Source organism: Euleptes europaea, chromosome 3, assembly GCF_029931775.1.
Source record: "Euleptes europaea isolate rEulEur1 chromosome 3, rEulEur1.hap1, whole genome shotgun sequence".
Taxonomy (NCBI): Eukaryota; Metazoa; Chordata; class Lepidosauria; order Squamata; family Sphaerodactylidae; genus Euleptes; species Euleptes europaea.
The window spans coordinates 20,941,224-20,961,556 of record NC_079314.1 but is presented as its reverse complement, the minus strand read 5'-3'; the positions used below and the strand labels follow the sequence as shown (position 1 = coordinate 20,961,556).

The 20,333-nt window shown below is 47.2% G+C and overlaps 1 protein-coding gene and 1 non-coding gene across 2 annotated transcripts in view; both read right to left on the bottom strand.

The window, feature by feature from the left end:
• The window catches only part of PUM1 (pumilio RNA binding family member 1), a 96,980-nt gene that overhangs the window by 42,205 nt on the left and 34,442 nt on the right, over positions 1-20,333 (bottom strand). The window contains exons 3-8 of the mRNA XM_056846025.1: positions 19,142-19,210; positions 12,173-12,281; positions 10,839-11,017; positions 9,375-9,541; positions 8,507-8,777; positions 2,512-2,605 (exon numbers count right to left, since the gene is read on the bottom strand). Of these exons, the coding sequence (XP_056702003.1) occupies positions 2,512-2,605; positions 8,507-8,777; positions 9,375-9,541; positions 10,839-11,017; positions 12,173-12,281; positions 19,142-19,210 (889 nt within the window). The remainder of the gene's footprint in view (positions 1-2,511; positions 2,606-8,506; positions 8,778-9,374; positions 9,542-10,838; positions 11,018-12,172; positions 12,282-19,141; positions 19,211-20,333) is intronic.
• LOC130475892 (small nucleolar RNA SNORD103/SNORD85) lies at positions 2,329-2,413 on the bottom strand. The gene has a single exon (XR_008933263.1). It is a non-coding gene; the product is annotated as a small nucleolar RNA SNORD103/SNORD85 (small nucleolar RNA).

The window sequence follows — 20,333 nt, the reverse complement described above, 5'->3', positions numbered from 1 at the left end:
GTGGAATCAACAGTGGATGATTATTAGGGGAAATGTTTTTTTGGGGGGAAACAGTGGGCCATTATTAGGGAAACTTTTAAGGGAATTTTAGGTTATTAAGGAGGGAAATTAGTTCTTCAACAGTGGAATTCAGCTACCTAGGGAGGTGGTGAGCTCCCCTTCACTGTTAGAGGCTGGACAATCACTTGTCGGGGATGCTCTAGGCTGATCCTGCATTAAGCAGGGGGTTGGACTAGATGGCCTGTATGGTCCCTTCCAACTCTACGATTCTATGATAATCCACTTTCAGTGTACTCTGCAGCAGGATTTTACTGTGGGAAATGGCAAAATCCAGTTGCAAACAATCGTTAAAGTGTACTGAAAGTGCATTATTCCAGCATGTGCTAAAGCGCCCTAACTCTCGAACGGTCAACTGAAAATCAGCCACAGCAAGCAAAGGGAGGGGTATCATAAAAAAAATTTCCTTTGTAGTTCTTAGCCTTTCCTTAGAGCAGAGGTTCCCAAACTTTTTGAGTAATGGAGCACTTGGCAGGAGAGAAATTTGTCACGGAGCACTAATTTTTCACCTAGCGCCTATATACTAAACTGAACGACAGTAGTATTTTTCTTTCCAATCTCTTAGCAGAGCACCAAGTGCTCCTTGGAGCACAGTTTAGGAACCTCTGCCTTAGAGCAATTCAGAAAACACCCCTAAGGCTAGATCTGCTGTAACAGCAGACACTGTGGCTGAGAAACAAATGGCCGGGGGGGGGGGGAGAGAGAAGATCACAACGTGCGTTGCTGGAGTTGTACAAGTCCCACTCCAAAAAGAAAAGCTGCCGTCTGCGAGGAAGCTTGCCTCTTCTGCTGTGAAATGCTACAGGGAAATCTGAAGGCAAAGCTCGAGTTTTTCCTAACAGAGCAGTTCCCCAGTGGGACAGGCTTCCTTGGGAAGTGGTAAGCTCTCCTTCCCTGGAGGTTTTTAAGCAGGGGCTAGATGGCCATCTGTCTGCAATGCTGATTCTATGACCTTAGACAGATCATGAGAGGGAGGGCACCTTGGCCATCTTCTGGGCATGAAGTATGGGTCACTGGGGGTGTGGGGGGGAGGTAATTTGGCATTTCCTGCATTGTGCAGGGGGTTGGACTAGATGACCCTGATGGTCCTTTCCAACTGTATGATTCTATGAGGTGTACACACGTTCAAGCGGCAAAACACATGCCTTGACATCCTTACAACACAGTGACCTTGAGAGATGAAGGTTCAACAGCTCCCACGCACACAAGAAGCTGCCTTAACCTAGAACCAAACCCTTGGTCCATCAAGGTCGGCGCTGCCTACTCTGACTGGCAACTGCTCTCCACAGCCTCCGGCAGAGATCTCTTGTATCGTTTACCACCTGGTCCTTTTAACTGAGGCCGAGGGTTGAATTTGGGACTTTCCACATGCTGAGCAGAAGCTCTGCCACGGGGCTCCAGCCCTCCCTCTAAAATAACGTCGCTCAGAACTCCACAAAAGTCCTCTTGCTTACCATTTCAAAAGAGAATGTTAAGAATGAAGGTAAGCAGCAAACTATCTTTACACTCAACAAATGGGTTGAAAGCAATAAATACAGATTTACCTAATAACTCAGTCCATTTTACATTCAAATCTGCATGCTTGGTGTTTTTGTGCCCTTCTATTTTTACCAAACGCCCCTAACCAAATTTAGTAGATATATCCCCACCACTTTTTCTTTTAGTACTTTGATGCTACTGGGGAAACGGAGCTCTGGAAACACAGAATCATTTTCAGCCACCTTAGGTGGGAGTAGCGGGAAAAGAGAAAAATCAGTACCGCCGATCAACCACCAGGCGCTCCTATACAAGAAGGGCTTCAAGGGAAAAGTGATCAATCGGATCCTGGGATCTGTTCCGCTAAGTACGGCGCCTTCCTCCAGCGCACAGTGCCTTCCTCTAATGCAAAAGGCTCACGCACTGGAGGAAGGTGCTACCGCTACAGGAATGTACCTAAAGGATCTAACCCTAGGCCTTTCTTTTAATCAAAACCCTAGCAGAAGCCACAGGGGTGGTGCTCATTTGCATGTGTGCTTTTTCGTTGTTTGGTTTCTGCAGAGGGCAAAGTTGCAGCACAGAGAGGGGTCAGTTTGGGCAGGCAAAGCCACACTGGGAAGAATCAAACCCCCTCTTATCCCCCCTGATCCAAAATGGACCCTTCTGTGACTTCTATGAAAGTTTTAAAAAAAAACACGGGGGGGAGGGAATTCTATCACAAGTGTTTCCCACCTTGTCTGTTTTGACCTTTAAACTAAGACTTGCTTTCAAAAATCGCAAGCTGCTCAAATTATATCTGGCTCAGAAGAGTCATACGTAAGAAAAGCTCTCATTACAGAACCACGTTCTCAGTGAGGGCAAGTGCATCATCACTGCCAGACATGGGGGGGGCGCTACGAGTAACTTCCCTAAGGGATGAAGAAGGCAAAGGGAGATCCACTGGGCTTTGAGCACTGGACACAGGACCAAAGGGCTTACCTATGTGAGGCTGATGCGCGGCTGCCAACGCGTACTGCTGCTGCTGCGCGGCGGTCAGCTGCTGGACGGCGAGCGCGTTCGGTCTTTGGAACAACTGCAAAAGGGAAAGAAAGAGCTCACGCGAGAGATCGAGATCACTTCGAGGCGCGCTGATGATTTCGATAAAACAGCTGTCAGGAAGATGGAAAGCGAGGAAATACTTCCATGGGTTTGAAGACCCATTTATAAATTACTGGAATAGAATCAATCCAAAAAGAAATAATTCAAATAGCAATTCTGAGATGCATCTGAAAGTTGTTTAGAATGTTTACTATTTTTGAGGTATAATAATTGCACAGAAAGTTTTCTCTCTTTTTTTTCTTTTTTATGTTTCTCAGGGTTGGATATAGATATTTATGATCACTATGGAATTATTTGAGTGTTCATTCACTTATGGCTTGTAAACTTTTGACATTTCTGATAAAAAGGGGGGAAATTGTGCTAATTTTACCCTATTGGGCTACCTTGGCAGATCACATTAGAGAAACCGGGCTGGATCGAACAAACGGTCCATGTAATCCAGCACCTTGCTTTTACACGGTGGCCAACCAGATTCTCCACCCCGCTGGAAGGGGCAGAAGCAGGACACAAATGCCAGAGCTCCCTTCTCCCTCCAGCACTCATGGTCAAAAGTACACTTCCCCTAAACAGGGAGGTTCCATTCCCACCTTTGTGGCTACTGAAGGATTTCTCCTCTAATCCCCTTTTAAAGCCAACCAAATTAGCAACCCACTGCACTGCCCTGATGCCAGCGTGGTGTAGTGGTTAAAGCGGTGGTTTGGAGTGGTGGACTCTGATCTGGAGAACCGGGTTTGATTCTCCACTCCTCCGCAGGAGCGGTGGAGGCTAATCTGGTGAACTGGTTTTGTTCCCCCGCTCCTGCATACAAAACCAGCTTGGGCAAGTTACAGCTCTCTTTAAGAGCTCTCAGCCCCACCTACCTCACAGGGTGTCTGGGAAGGCGATTGTAAGCCCATTTGATTATTCCTTAAGTGGTAGAGAAAGTCGGCATATAAAAACCAACTCTTCTTCTACTAGTCGATCGTCTCTGTACAAAAGCAGCACTGACCATATATTAATTAATATAATACAATATAATACAGTGGCGTAAAATCACAAAAGGTGGTAAAGCTGGATAGAGCTGAATGGGCGTATTTTAATTTTTTAATTTCTCTATTCCTCCACTCTTTTGATGATTCTGGTTTTGTACATTTTAACCTGTTATCATGTGGTTATATTGTTTTAGATTGTGACGACCTATGGCCTTATACAATAAACTTGACTTGATACAGTGGCATAAGGTATCAAGATTACATGAAGGTTTGAGTATAAATGTGCGTATTTCAGTTATGTTAAAGACTTAATTACTTTCAAGATCTATTGTTTAAGAGTTAGGTATTATAGAATGGCTTATCTCCACTTTAGTACGGAAGGTGGCGCGGATCTCGTTGTAGATAACGGAGTAATGATTACGAATGGGGAGTGAATGTTTTATGTTTGCATGTATGTGTTACTTCGTTATAAAAATAAAAAATTAATCCCCCCCCCCCAAAAAAAAGGCAGTGCTGACTGTCGTCATGCTACGGAAGCCTCTTTGTAAAAGATTCTAGGGAGAGAAAAAAGTTTCTTTTTTAAAAAGAGCGATTCTGGCGAGGGAGGAACATAGGGGAAAGACTGCTTGGTGGCTGGTGGCAGCAGGGTAACATCTGGCTGACTTAGTTCCGTCTCCCTCTTACAGGAACTTAAGGCCTGGGGATAGCAAGAGGCTCTAACCCAGGGGTGGGGAACCTTTTTTCCGCCAAGGGCCATTCGGATATTTATACCATTATTTGCGGGCCATTCGTCACTTCCGCCCCAGCCCTCTTGTAGTTCAAAGAAAATACGTTTCTCCACAGCCCGGGTGGGAAAGGGTTAACAGTTTCTTGGGCGGTCCTAGCAGCTCTATAGCTAATGACTCTTCTGCAAGGGGGGGGAAAGGTTCCTTTTCTTGGCAAAACAAACTCACATCTGCCTTGAATAGAGGCTATTCCTGTCCGCAGGAGGAGGCGGATTGCCAGTCTTAGATCCTTCTGAGCTAGAGATCTGCCAGGACCCACGAAGGGCCAGACCAAATGACTTCGCAGGCCTTATATGGCCCCCGGGCCTGATGTTCCCCACCCCTGCTCATCATCAACCCTGGCGATCAATGGGGTGACAGATGTCACAGCCAGATAGCCCTCACATCCAACCCCTGCTCTAACCCCACAGGTTGCAGCCTAGAGCTGAGCAGATCTGCTGGGAGAGAGAAAGGAAGCCCTTCCTGCATACTCAGGAGCCCCCAACCCATTTTTTCTTGCTCACATCAACTGCATTTTCCTTTTCATATTGTCAGTCGCTTTGGGTTCCCACAGGGAAGAAAAAGCGGGATAATAAATCAATAGGGGTTCTATCATCAGAACGTAAGAAAGGCACGTTGGATCAGACCAAGGCCCATCAAGTCCAGCAGTCTGTTCACACAGTGGCCAACCAGTAGGAAGCCCACAAACTGGACGACTGCAGCAGCATTGTCCTGCCCATGTTCCACGGCAGTTGATATAATACGCATGCTCCTCTGATCCTGGAGAGAATGGGACGTTGGTTACTTACCGTGAAGGTTCCGTCTACTCTGAGGTAAGGAGGGCATCTTGGAGACAGATGGGTGATTCCGTTCGGGTTCTAAGGTAGGCAGGAACTAGTAAAACTTTTCCCACTTCCTGTTTCCTGCCTGGAATTGCCCCTCTTCTCCAAGATGCCCTCCACTTTAGAGTGAGAATAGGTCTGCAGCATGACTAGCAGCCATTTTGACTAGTAGCCATGGATAGCCCTCTCCTCCATGAACATGTCCACCTCCCCTCTTAAAGCCTTCCAAGTTGGCAGCCATCACCACATCCTGGGGCAGGGAGTTCCACAATTTAACTATGCATTGTGTGAAGAAATACCATTATCTGACCCCATTTTGCACCCAAAGCTGTCCATGTTATGAAAGCGGCACCTTCCGCCAACAATGGGTTACCACCATCGGCTTTTGCTTCTTTCCCACCCGCATGAACACCTTCCTTCTAACTCCTCTCACGCTGGTGACTCTTCCCTCTCTTCCTTTATCACTGAGATCTCATTGCACCCCCCCCCAACCCCTCAAGTGACGACTCAGCCCACGGTCACCCAAAAGCTAAAACAGAACACTCTTTTTTTTAAAGGATCCCTACCTCACCCTACCTCCAATGTGGACGGCTGACACAAAAGTGTTACACAATAAATGGGTATGCGTTGTGTGTGTGTGGGGGGGGATGTGCAACAGTACCAGAAATGCTAGATGTGAGTCCAGCAGCACCTTAGAGAGCAGCAAGGTTTTCGAGGTATGAGCTTCCGAGAGTCAGATACAAGCAGGAACAGAGATCCCAGACTACTTACATCCCGGTCAGAAAGTGGGAGGGGTGTTGCAAAGAAAGGCGTCAGGATGCAAAAGGTATAATGCAGAATGCAATCAGCTTCATAGAGCAGGGAAGTAATGCTCTTTTTTCGCTGTCGAGTCGCAGCAGAGTTACGGAGACCCCAGTGAGGTTTTCAAGGCAAGAGACGTTCAGAGGTGGTTTGCCATTGCCTGTCTCCATGTTACAACCATGGTGTTTCTTGGAGAGCTCCCATCCAAATACTTGCCAGGGTCGACCCTGCTTAGCTTCTGATATCTGACAAGATCAGGCTAGCCTGGGTCTATCCAGGTCAGAGTGAGAAATGCTTAGGGATATAAAATTAGCATCTGCAATGAGATAAGGATCCTATGCCCCATTCAGCCCTGAGGGGAGAGGATCCATTGTTCTAAATTTGTTAATGAGTTCAAGTTCAGCAATCTAAAACTGTAATCTCCCTTTGAAGCTTCTCTGTTTGATGACTGCCACTCTTAGTTCAGCAATAGTAATAGAAACGGTGTGCCAGTGTGGTTCAGTGGTTAAGAGGGTTTATTTACTTTATTTTTATCTTGAATTCCTCCCCATGGGGACCCAAAGCAGCTTACATCCTTCTCCTCTGCTCCATGGTACCATCATAACAACCCAGAATCTCCTTCAAGCTGATTCTTATCAAACCCCGTGGAGTAAACTGGTTGAATGTCGTATCGTCTTTAAAATCTCTCTTTCTGACCTAAAAGAGCAGGGGTCATCAGCAGCTCTTTCTTCCATCTTGAGCTGCTTGCAAGAACTGGATTCCGGAAGTACTACAATAAAAGCACATAGGGTGTGCTCACCTCTATACCTAGGTCTAAACTTGCCGCAATCCCTCCCAACGTACTTTGATTGTCTGATAATCCCGCGATACAGACGATTATTTATGCTGGCTAGACTGAATGCCATCCCATCAGGGGAGTTAACAGGTCGTTTAAATAGGGTACTGTACTGTGAATGAGTATGCCAATGTGGTTCTGGCTAAACAGACACTCTTCAGCATTCCTTGTTTAGCTGTGACTTGCTCGAGGCTAGAGACAGATGGATAAAGCCTTTTATTCAGGAATCTGTCTCTAAACTGGATAATCAGAGGGTTCTTTTGGCAGGGGTGGATTTTACTATTACACTGGCAGTCGCCAAATTTCTTTCCCAGTCAATTAAGATTTAAAAATACTAATTTCCTTATGGGTTATTTAGATAGTTCCTCCCCCCCCCCTTTTTTTTATTTTGGTCCCAGTGCAACATTGTTCAGGGCCGAACTGGCCATATGAACAGTATCATTAAAGTAAGTATGCCATAACAACCCAGCGAGGCAGGCTAGGCTGAGAGTATGTAACTGGCCCAAGGTCACCCAGTGAGTTTCAATGGCACAGTGGGGATTCAAACCTGGACCTCCCAGATGGCGCCTTAAGCACTACGTCGCTCTAGGCCCAAGGAGACTAGAGTTCAAATCCCTGCTCACTGTGAAATTCAATGGGCGATGCTAGGCTAATTACACAGACCAACCTACTATACAGGGCTGTTGTGAAAATAAAGTAGGAGAGAGGAGAGCCCTGAGCCCCTCAGAGGAAAAGCAGGACATAAATGAACTGTGACAGACAGAAAAGTCTGGCTCTACGAGACAAGATAAGACGAGGACCTCAGCACCTCAATCCCCCATTCAAGGGGCCAGAGCACCCAATGCTCCTTCCCTCCTTGAGGCCCAGGTGTCTTTCACCACAGCACGGCAGGTGTCACATACCCAATAGGGCTTCATAACCTCTTGTCAGATGGATAGCTCAGGAGGCCCTACTGGGCATGCGCCACTCGCCTTGCTGTGCTTAAAGATGCAGGGACGCAAGAAGGGAAGGAGCATTGGGTGCTCCAGCTCCAAAGGGGGTATAGTAGAGGAAAGGGTGGCTTTCCCCTTGTTGAATTACCACAGGACAAAAGAGCCAGGCAATTTTTTCTGAAGAAATAAACCCAGCCGGCTTTCACTATGTAGATTTGCCTTCTACTTTGGCCAGTCAAACACAAAGGGACATGCGATGGATGAGATGGCATTAACGCCCAGACCGCATCCTTCTTCCAGACTGGACTCCGATTGCCCTTCTCTAATCTGCTGTCACAGAGGCCTACATTATATGAACCCAGGATCAAGGGTTTACACGCAGATAAGAAAACCGCATCGCCACAGGCCTATCAAAAGCAAAAGCACATTGTGGAGGTGGATCGCAATGGGCAGCCGTGTTAGTCGGTCAATTGCAGTCAAAAAGAGAAAGACTCCAGTAGCACCTTAAAGACTGACAACATTTCTGGCAGGGCATGAGCTTTTGTGAGCCACCTGAAAATTTCTGGTAGGGTATGAGCTGTGGCTCTTGAAAGCTCATACCCTGCCAGAAATTTTGTTAGTCTTTAAGGTGCGACTGGACTCTTGCTCTTTTCTATTGCTATTGTGGAGGTGGACAGGGATTGGGTTCTGTGAAGGGCAGTGGAGAAAAATCAATACACGCGAGACCCACCTGTTGTTGAGAATTGTAGTCAAACAATCCCACAGTTGCTGCAGCTGAATCCACGGGTACCTGAGTGCCGGAGTAGTCAAACTGAAGGGGCTCCATGCCAACGTGTTCCATGGGATCCAGTGGAACACTCTGAGACTCCATGTTAGAGAAATCCTCGACTGGCTTGGCACCGTTAGTACTAGCTAGCTGGGCTAAGCCCTCGGATCCGTTCTGGTTTGGCCCTAAAAGATCCACATCGCTGGCAGAATTCTGGCAATTCCCAGGAGTCCGGCTGAACAGAAAGAAAAACAATGAGATACGCAAAACCCACAAAGAAGAAGAGCGCCCTTGACCTCTTGGAAGCCATTTTAAAACATAATCGTTTTGCCGCCTCTGATCTATTATCTCCCCCCCCCCCCCCGGCCCTGTGTGGCAAACGCGACCGTCTCCGTCTATCGTGGCGAGACGGCCAGGATTTTGCCCCTGCTGTTGCTTGGCAGAAGCACCTGTAACTGCCTATGAAGCCCAGCTTGATACGGACATGTTTCTAACTTCTGCCAAAGCTTCGGAAGGAGGTGGAGACCATGACCGCATGTGCAGAAACTGAGCATGACAGCAGGAGAGCGCCACGGCCCACCTGGCACGTCAACCAAAGGACAGGGTGGTGGAGACCACAAGGGCTATCTTTTGGAGACTGACGCATTGGTCCTGAGCTCTTTGGAGGAAGGGTGGAATACAAACGTAGCAATAACTGAATGTGAAGATAAACGGAGATTATTCGCGGATCACGATGACTTCTGCTGAACTGCCCCTTGAAGCCTGGGACTAGCAGCTCGGGGGCACAGCTGCAGGCGCATGGTGACAGAAACTCTCGTGCGACGCAACTTACCTAAAATCCTTTGTGTCGGCGTCAATCCCATTTTGTACAGGCAAGCCGTTGGCCTTGTCCATTACGTCCACCTCTTCCTTCAGGTCACCTAATTTGTCGCCATCAAATGTACCCTTGTTTTTCTTATCGCCTTTATCGTTGTCGTCGTTCTCGGCATCCCTCGGCCCCTTAATTTAAAAAGCAGCGGTTCTTAAGGCCACACATTAAAAAGTTATCATCATCATTAAGAAGTTAGCGCCATCCGATTTCTTGTGTTAAAAACCCATTTACTCATCAGAAAATCACAAGCGATTACCAATTTGACGGGACTACTGCTGAAGGATTAAACAGGTGAAAGAGGAGCATATTCTGGGATGGGTCCCACAAAATTTCTTCATCTTGAACCAGGGAAGGCTCCTCCCACCTAAGGAAAGCAACTCAGCTAACAGAATGGATCCACAGGACCCAACCATTAGGTATATGTTCAGGATACACTAAGGAAAGTCCAGTCACAACCAAAGTGGCATCTCTGCTTAGGATTAAGTGACCACTGCTGTGAAAAAAGGCAATCAGCTATTTTTCCCCCAGCAGCAACAGCACACAAAGCGTTCCTGAGAGTTACACATTTTTTATTATCTGACAGAGTCACTAAAAAGGTAAAGGTAGTCCCCCGTGCAAGCACCGGGTCATTACTGACCCATTACTGACATCACATCCCGACATTTACTAGGCAGACTCTGTTTATGGGGTGGTTTGCCGTGGCCTTCCCCAATCACCTCCACTTTACCCCCAGCAAGCTGGGGGAACTCATTTCAACGTCCTTGGAAGGATGGAAGGCTGAGTCAAGAAGGACATTCATACGTTTATGGCATTCTCTTATCGTATTTAGGACTTATGGTAAGTTTTAAGGACATAAAAAATTGCACGAGCACAACAGATAATCCTTAGCTGCTAAGGTCAGAAGAATGCAGCACATAACAGACGCTTGCGGGCAAAAGGAACAGAGGGATTAGGAGAAATACCGAGTGGCCAGTTACTACGAGCATGTCCAAAGGTCACAAATGGATGATCTCTGACAGGTAAGGCTGGTAGGCAGGAGACAGAACGTCACCCTTGCAGGTGGACATGAGGACTGAAGGAGAGTGAATTCTTAGCAACTGTTACGAAAACCCTGAGTCCCACCTATACTACTTCCACATAACACTGATTGAGAACCACCGAACTAAGCAATAAGATACATGTATATTAGCCCCCCTGCAAATAAATAAATAAATAAATAATTTACGTCATTTATAGTCTGCCTTTCTTGCTGGGACTCAAAGCAGATTACACAGAAATAAGCTTTCCTTTATCAGAATCAGCTCTTTGGCGTCCCAAACGTGATAGGCTCTGCTACTAGGCTTAAAATATAGCAATGATACATTTGGATAGGAAGCACAAGTGATTTTGGAGATGACGATGCCAGATATCGTCAGAGGTACTTACAAATCCTCCTTTTCTGAGACAGGAATCCCCGGGGGATGAGCTCAACACATACTCCACCATGCTAACTCCAAGCCCGCCGCTTTCTGATCGTGGGGACAGCACTGAGTTCACCTCGTTATTTACGTGAAAGCCCTGACCGGGCCTTCTCTGAACCATGATTGGCTGGGAAACAGAATGATCTGCAACAAAAAATATCACACAAACACACATGCTCATGGCTTAGCAGGCTACGTCGCTGTCATCTGACAAGAGAAGCATATCAAGAAGTGAGCCGAGGGGTCCTTTCCTGCAACATCGGATTAATTTTTATCTGCTTGCTAACCTGGAGTGACTTTCTGCTGGAAAGGGAAACCCGGGACTGGTCTCTTGCTCTCAAATGCTCGCATTCGGGGAGAAGAAATTGTGTTCTGATGGTGAAGATACTGTCTTCTGATGGTCAACTCTTGCTGACCTATTCAGAAAAGCTTTAAAATTAGCAAAGGTTAACTACCGACTTCTGGAACCAAAGGCTTGTTCCACTGAACATGCTCCACTGAAGGTGGCACTGCCCGTTTCCACCTTCTACCAATGTGAAGATCCTCATGCAGGGGACAAGCGACCCCCCCCCAGCAGAGCACTATCATTAGTAGAACGGACCCACAAGATCCAACCCAGTGGAATCCAAATAAAAATGTGGTAACTGATGGAAGACGGAGGCCATGAGAGCAGCCCTATAAACAGCGGCCAACGGGTAATCCCACACAGTGTAACCGCTCACCCTTCTCTCCTGCCACCAACACTGCCACGATCTGGAGACCCAAGAATCCTGAGGATGCTGTGCAGAGTGTTCCCTGGCCACCCTAACAGTTTTGTGCATAGATCTGTTTTGCCAATAAGGCAGAAAGACCCGAGTACTGTGCGCACATGCCAACATGGCCACGGCCAGCCTAGTTCCTGGCTCTCTCTTTTTTGTGTGTGCCGTCAAGTCACATCTGACTTACGGTGATCCCTGGTGGGGGTTTCAAGGCAAGAGACGTTCGGAGGTGGTTTGCCGTTGCCTGCCTCCACGTCACGACCCTGGTGTTCCTTGGAGGTTGCCCATCCAAATACCAGCCAGGGTCGACCCAGCTTAGCTTCTGAGGTCTGACGAGATCAGACTAGCCTGGAGCTATCCGGGTCATGTCCTGGCTCTCCAGTCCCTCTCGAGTGCAGCCTATTCAACAAGACTACAGAATTTTGCGGGGAGGTATCCTTTACCTCTTCTGCGCAATGTTCCTGATGCGAAGTACAAGAATGCCGGCGGGAGCAGTGAAGAAGAGTGAGATCTAGCTAAGAAGGGACAGAACGTGAAGTACCTGATGGTCCCCAAGCGCTGTCTCTCCACTGATCGCCCAGAAATATTCCTTTTGGTCCATCTTTGCTGGTATCATCCGACTCCCAAAATTTTTTGCCTGGCAAAAGCTGCTGTAAAATAATAGAAAAAAATATATAGGTAAATTTTAAAAAGGGGAATGCAAGGCGTTAACCGTTGTCAGAACGGTTCCCAACTGCTCTTCTGCAACATGCTGAATAAAAATCAATACAGGCAGAGTATCCCTTATCCGGACATCCCATATCCACACTGATCCAAAAACCGGACCCCTTAAGCCGGCATGCAGGCAGATCCGTGCTGCCTGCTTTCAATGTTGCCTCTTGCCTAAAAAAATGAAATACAGTGTGCATTGCGTTGTAGGTGGAGACTGAAAGCCTGCCGTTGTTAGTAAGTTTGGTTGTTGCTCTTGTTTAACAGCTGATACAGGGATTCTGGTGTGATAGTTACACCTTTGCTTTCTGATGGTTCAATGTACACAAAATTATTCAAAACATGGTTCAAAATTACGTTCAGGCTATGTGTATAAAGTGTACATAAGACATAAAAGGAAGATGGGTTCCATCCCCCAAGATATCTCATTATGTATATGCAAAAATTCCAAAATATTCCGATATAGGGAAAGATCCGAAATACGGACCACTTCTGGTCCCAAGCAGTTCGGATAAGGGATATTCAACCCGTAAATAAAATAAGTGCCATGTAAAACAACAAGGCGGTGGGTTGGATCCGGCACAGTGGTTCTGCTGCAGCAAGAAGTGCCCAGGAACGGGATTTGGGGGGGGGGGGGTTGAGTTGGCATGGGAGGGGGAAGAAGCCATGGGAGTGACCAGCCAGTGTGGTGTAAGGGTCGGAGTGATGGACTTGTAACTGGCTGACCCAGGTTCGAATCCCCACTCTGCTACGGAGGTTCGCCAGATGACCTTGAGCCAGTCACACCCACTCTCGAGCGTAACTCACCTCACGGAGATGGTGTGAGATTAAAAGAAAAGGACCTAAGCTGCTTTGGGTCCCACAATGAGAAAAGGGCAGGGTACACATTTACCAAACTACTGAATAAATGTCAGTCCTGCTCCACGAGCGGAGGTCCTTGCACCTGTATGTACACCAGTGGTTCCCAAAGTGGGCAGTACCACCCCCTGGGGGGTGGTGAGATTACCTAGGGGGGCACTAAGAGGCAAGAGGGTAGTAGGGGGGTGCTAGAAGTGGGCCCCTTCAACTGTATTGTTCACTAATTTACAATAGATCAAGCTATGGCACCATGCCGGCAAATTTGGTGGAAACTATCAGAATTTTTTTCCAGACTTTGAAGAGCTGGTACCACTGGATCGGTACAGGGCTAAAAAGTTTTAATTTGATTTTGAATAGATGTGCAATTAATTGTTACTCTTTTGAAATTTTATTGTTATTATCTTCTTTAGTGAGTCATACAAACCCCTATTTTGAATAATCCTTTTTATAGGATAGGTAAGGGACTCTGGGGTTGAGTTTGTGGAATCAAGGGGGCGGTGGCCTGAAAAGTTTGGGAACCACTGATGTACGCTGTGCCGGATCCAGCCCACTATCGCTAACTCAGTAACAGGCTTGAGGGGGATCAAACAGCCAATCTGCCTGCCCCTTCCCAACCCAGTAGGGCCAGCTGTAAGATCTCCCCCTGTGCGCATGCCTTCCCCAGTCCGACGTGGGCCTGGCATGTGCACTGAAGAGGAGTGGCTTGTGTGGGATTGGCCAGCTCAGGTGCAAAGAGTCCTTGTGGAGAACCACGCCATGGCACGGCTGGCCAAGATGTCTCCCGCTAGATTTCAGACCACTTATCCAGTGATCACACAGCAATGACCCAGCATCTTTTGGCATCTAATGATCAGTAGTCACAGGACAAGCTTGGACACCTAAAGCCAATTCAACAATCAGAAACCGTTTTCCAAGTATTTTTGGCACGTGGGTATTTTCAAGTTACTAAAAATGGATTTCTTTATACCCAGATTGTTTTAGAAAAGAGCAAGAGTCCAGAAGCACCTTAAAGACTAACAAAATTTCTGGCAGGGTGTGAGCTTCCGTAAGCCATAGCTCACTTGAAGAAGGAGAATTGGTTATATGCCGACTTTCCTGGCCACTTAAGGAACAATCAAACCGGCTTACAATCTCCTTCCCTTCCCCTCCCCACAACAGACACCCTGTGAGGTGGGCAGGGCTGAGAGAGCATGACTAGCTCAAGGTCACTCAGCTGGCTTCATGTGTAGGAGTGGGGAAACAAATTCAGGTCACCAGATTAGTCCCTTCCAACTCTATGATTCTACTGAAAAGCAAACAGGTCCCAGCGATGACCTGGGCTCTTTCTAATTCCACAAAGACACCTAATGAATGGTGTAGGGCCTATCTTCAAAACTTTTAAAGTGTTTGTTCCTAAGTTTTGCTGCTGCAAGCTCTGCCACACATACATATCCCTCATCAAAGCCCCCTATGTCAGCGCCCCCCCTTTTTTAGCCGGTACTGAAGGCCTTCAAATCACGATCTTTGAAGAGTTAAAGACCTGAACGACGGAGATCCTGTGCAGTGCTTTCCCACTCCTCTGCCATTTTTACGTTCAGAGAGCTGACCTTCCGTGCACTAGTGTTCAAAAAGGTAAAGGAAGTCCCCTGTGCAAGCACCAGGTCATTACTGACCCATAGAAGGCTGAGTCGACCTTGAGCCGGCTCCCTGAAACCAACTTCAGTCGGGATCGAACTCAGGTCACAGGCAGAGCTTGGATTGCAATACTGCAGCTTACCACTCCGCACCACGGGGCTCCTCTGTTCAAAAGGGTTGCCTTTATTCTTACTTTTTTAGGACTTCATAACGGGCAGGAAGCCAAAGCGATATGCCTTCAATGGATTTCAGAGGAAAACACAGCTGAGGACCACTGTGTGATTGCTGTTTGGGACAACGGGAACGTTTGAGCATTTTGGGAATGCGGCCGGCACTTTTACGCCAGGACTTCTCCATTGGTTTGCTGAACATGCCCTGAAAATGAATCTTGGGATCCGCCCCCCTCTCCTGGATTTCCGATTTATTGAAATGTAATTTTTGAAACCAGAGACCAGCAAGAAGATGGCCACATCTGTATCGGAAAGCACTTTGGACTCCTCCCGTATCACCTATGTCCCTTAGAAAACTTTCATACTTGTTCTTTAGAACAACTCTGCAGGGAAACCATCTCTGCTTTCAGCCCTGTTCTTTCTAAGGTTCCTTTTTCAGTTCTTCCATTTCTTTATCCCTAGCTTTTCTTTCTGTTTATATAGGTTTATATAGGAATACTTGGCCTAACAAGGTAGCTATTAATGCCAGATTGGATGATCTCTCCAGCAGGGGTGTAAGACCTCAAAGTTCTTTTTAAGTCGAGAAAAGAATATTTTGTAAAAAAGAGAGGGGAAAGTGACTTTTAATTTAGATCTCTATTGCCCGGCACGTGCGCGTCAACTCGCATTTCGCTTTTAACATCCACACGGTCCCACCATGCGATGGGACCAATTTAGCAAGGTTACATACAGCCAAAAAAATCCAATTGTGGAGAAGGAATGATAGTAGTTTAAAAAAAATGCTGCCTTCTGCTGATGCTTCACTCTGAAGATATCCTTGGCACACTCCACGGCCTACTTGAGAACTTCTCCTGTTCTATTTCGAAGCTGTCTTAATTTAGAAGAGGCGACTTGACAGGCTTCAAAAAGATGTGCTTCTACTCCAACCAAAATATTCCATCCAACAAAAGCTTTTATTGAAAGCACCACCGCTAGGTGGAGGAACGTTGTGGGCTGGTTATCTCTCTCCCTGGAAGGGAAGAAACCCATTGGCCCTGCAGGATGAGGTCCTTGGAGACAAGCAGTTAGTAAGAAGGTAAGTGGCAGAGGGTTTCTTCACACTACTGTAGGATGTTCCCGTGATTCAATCAGCAGCTTTAGATGCCCTGGATGTGTTCCTCTTGGAGAAAGGGGGGGGGGGAGAACCTCACTGCTGCCTCCTTTCTCTATGCAGTACCCAAAGCACCCTTTGTCAATGTTTTCCCATAATCCTCCAGGGGTGGCTCATGGTTTTGTGAATGCCAGCTGATCACCCTTTGCTGGACCTGCTGGAAATGAGGTGTGGCGCTGGTATCTAAGTTAGAAGACGCTCTCTTTTAGCAGGTTAGGTCTCACCTAGCTGAAGGCTAGAGGCTGGGCGGGTGTGCCTCAGAGGGAGGCCCGGTGCGGGTGTCAGCTGGTAGAAGCAACCCTCCTGCTGCCCAGCCTCTGGTTTCTCCTTTCTAAAAAGGAGGACGGATTTGCTGACATAAAAGATGGTCAAGGCCAGACGCCTCCATTCTAGAAGCACATCCTCAGACAAGTATCCACGCCCAGTTTTCAACACAGCATTTCCTGAATATGCATCATTCATCAGGCTCAAAGAGAGAAAAATATCACCATCCATTCAGATCCAGAAAGATCACAGAGAGAGAGAAAGAAATGGGCATGAAAGCCGGTGTTGTATAATAATAGTTAGAGCAGGGGTGGGGAACGTCAGGCCCAGGGGCCTTTTAAGGCCTGCGAAATCATTTGGTCTGGCCCTTCAGGGGTCCTGGCAGATCTCTAGCTCAGAAGGATCTAAGACTGACGATCCGCCCCCTCTCTCGGGCAGGAATAGCCTCTATTCAAGGCGGATGTGAATTCTGCCAAGAAATGGAACCTTTTTCCCCCTTGCAGAAGAGTCGCTAGCTATGGAGCTCCTAGGACCACCCAAGAAACTGTATTAACCCTTTCCCACCCAGGCCGTGGAGAAACGTATTCCCTCTGTACTACAAGAGGGCTGGGGACGGAAGTGGCGACAATAGAGGGGTTAAAGGGGGCAGGGCCAGAATGCGCGGGGGGGGCGAGTTCTTAGCCAGTGTGTCCTCATTTCATCCCTGCAGGTGGAGGTAGCAGGAGCCGGCTGTAGAATCCGGCCCCGACCATGCGGAGCAGGAGCCACTCCAGCGTGTGGCTGGACGGCTACACCCAGCTGGTGCAACAGACCATCCTGTGCCACCAGGTGGGTGAGTGCGCCACCAGTTGGATGCCTCCCTGCAAGCCTGTGCCGGAGGGGGGGGGTCATCTGGGGCAGCTGTCTGCTTGGGGCTTGGTCGGGTAATTTTTAAGTTGATAATTTTGTATGGCCCACGAATGATGTTATAAATATCCAAGTGGCCCTTGGCGGAAAAAAGGTTCCCCACCCCTGAGTTAAGAGAGTCAGAGGATGATCTGCGAGACCCAGGTTGGAATCCCCACCCTGCCATGGAAGCTTGCTGGGTGGACATGTGACTCTGGGTGACCCTCTCTCAGCCTGACCTGCCTCATAGGGTTCTTGTGTGGAAATGGAGGAGAGGACAATGACGTAAGCCGCTTTGGGTCATCCCCGCTAGAGGGAAATGGGAGCAAACAAACAGATTTGTTAACTAATCTGTCACAGGCAATATGGATAAAGTTAATGAAGTTTTCCCCCTCTAAATTTCAGTAAAAGAGAAAATGGAATGAAGTTATTACACAGATATTATACCCCAGAGAGCTTGAATTTTTGTGGAAGTACCCGGCCGGCATCTTTTTCATATTTAGTGGGAATGCCAAGTGGTGAAAAAAATATCGGTCTAATATATGAAAGCTGTATTGCAGGATATTGGAAATAAAGACACCAATGACCCTATTACTGCGCCACTTCAGTAAAAGGCAAACAAACCCAAAAGATCTGGCAAAGAATTCACTGCCTGCAGCAAGCAGTTTTTGGAAGCAGAAAGGTTTACCCAAGAGAGGTGCTCGCTTATGGAAAGGGACAAACTGACAAACTCACTGTACATAAATAACAGTTAGGAGGAAAAATAATAACATACACAGGAAGTGTTGATTCCGTCTCATATTAAACTACTGGGATAAGAGGAGTTCAATAGAAATTGATCAACAAAAATACTACAACACATTAACGGTGTCTCAGTTAGCAGCTTCCCTTTTTATTGCATAGTTCAACAAGAGGATAATTCGTAGACCCCTGGCTGTGGTGTGCAGGAGTCTACACATCTAGCAACCAGGATAATTCTTCCCCTGGTGAAAAGCAATTTGGACAGAAGGTGCATTCTGGATGGCCGCACACATCCACGTGATTACCATACCGTTGAAAATCAAACAGAGATTATTACTGTGCCCTCTCTGTCGGAGCACGATGAGAAACCCCCGATAAATTTCCAAGGATCCCCCAGGATCCCTCCAGAATACTATCATCTGCCGCACAGGGGAAACACACCTTTCACAAGCCTTTCAACCATTAACAGTGAAAAAAGTAGTAATGAGCTGGGACAGATGCCAGGCTCCCGGTGACACACCATCATTTGCCCTCAAATCTGTGCAGGCCCAGAGTCGGCTCTAAACCATAAAAACTACAAGGCCACTTTGGGGCCAGGAAGCATTTCCCCCCCAGGACAGTCTGGCTAGGGATCCTGGAGGGTTGTTCTTTTTTTTGCCATCCTCTGGACATGGAGAACCAAGACTCCTTGGAGCTCTTGAAAGAAACAGCTGTTATATCCTCTGGGCAGGGTTCACTGGGTGTGTGGGTTCACTGAGTGTGTGGGTTGGGAAGTAGTTGTAAATTTCCTGCATTGTGCAGGGGGTTGGACTAGATGACCCTGGAGGTCCCTTCCAACTCTATGGTTCTATGATTCTAAGGCTGTTATAGTTTTAAATACGTTAAAGCCACATTTTTTAAAAAAACATTTTTTTCAGCAGCAAAAGCTGTCATAACTGGACCAAGACCATCAAAAAAGGATTTTGTTTCCTAATCGAAAGAACGGTCCTTCAGCGCCATCTATGCAGCTCCATCTCCAAATGAAGGCCTGGGCCATTCCAGTGTCCTGGATGCAAGGTTGCCTGGCAACAGACCTGGGTTCACGCTACAGCTGTCACTTATAAATCAAACATTCACTTACCTCTCCCATAGCCCTCCCTTCCAGAGCAAGCGCTTGAAAATCATGATTTAATTCATCCATAGATCGAACCTATTAAGATATTTTTAAAAAGAGAGAGAGGCAAGAGAAGCTTTGTTAAAATACAACCGAGCAACAGACCAGCTGGAAACAACATTATTAGAAACTACAGTTGGAAGATGTAAAATTAAACTTAAAGAACCTGGCGAGATCTGTAAAGGGGAGGGGAACACACTGAAAAAGGATGCAAAAAACAAAACAAACTTATCTCTTATCAATTAATAAGAAGAAAACCAAGTAGGGACATTATCCCTTCCAGTTAGGAAGATAGGAAGTGGTTTAAACAAAAGCCAGCAGAAATTAAATTGGCATTTTGGAACTTTTACAGTTGGCTATGCCAAACCTCGCTTGGAGGATAAATATCTTTTTAAATAATTTACAGGTCTTAGAAAGCTTCCTTGGAAGAGAATGAGAAATTGAACTCTCCAATTACGCCTCAATAGGCAGTATTTTACATTAAGCCAGGGTTCCCCGACGTGGTGACCACCTATACTTCCCTTGGCGCCTGTCAATGTTTTCAGGAAGGGGGTGGAGCCGGTGCAAGGCTCCCCTGATTGAAGTGAAAGGGCTTCCCAAGGCTACGCAGTGGGGAGAGAGAGGTACTGCAATTGGTCCCATCTCCTGCGGCAGCCGTTTCCGGGGGGGGGGGGGCACGATCCACTCCTGCTCAAAATCCCATTGGCGCCCTGCAGCGTCAAAAACACTGGGGACCCGCTGGGTTAAGCCACTGACAAAGAATACTAAAAATAAATCAACCCTGTGTACAAAGACGGAGAGCTAGCGTTAGATCAATGGTCCATCCAGCTTAGCACTGACTAGCGCGACGTCTCTCCCAAGGCAAAGGTCTTTCTCAGCCCTGCCCCTCGAGGTTCATTCAGCTGCCAGGGATTCTCCCTGGACCTTCTCGTGCAAAGAACATGCCTTATTGCTGATCCACAACCTTCCCAAAGGCAGCTACACTTACTTACTCCATCTTGCCCAATTCCCCTCTGCTACTACAGCCCTCACCCCCACATGGCTTTTCCCATTCCTTTCCTTTTTCAAGCTCCCATGAGCCAAAGGTCTTGAGCAGTAAAATGGGGAGCCTTTCTTTCTTTAAGGAAAATATGGTGGAGAGATACTTGCCCACCGCCAT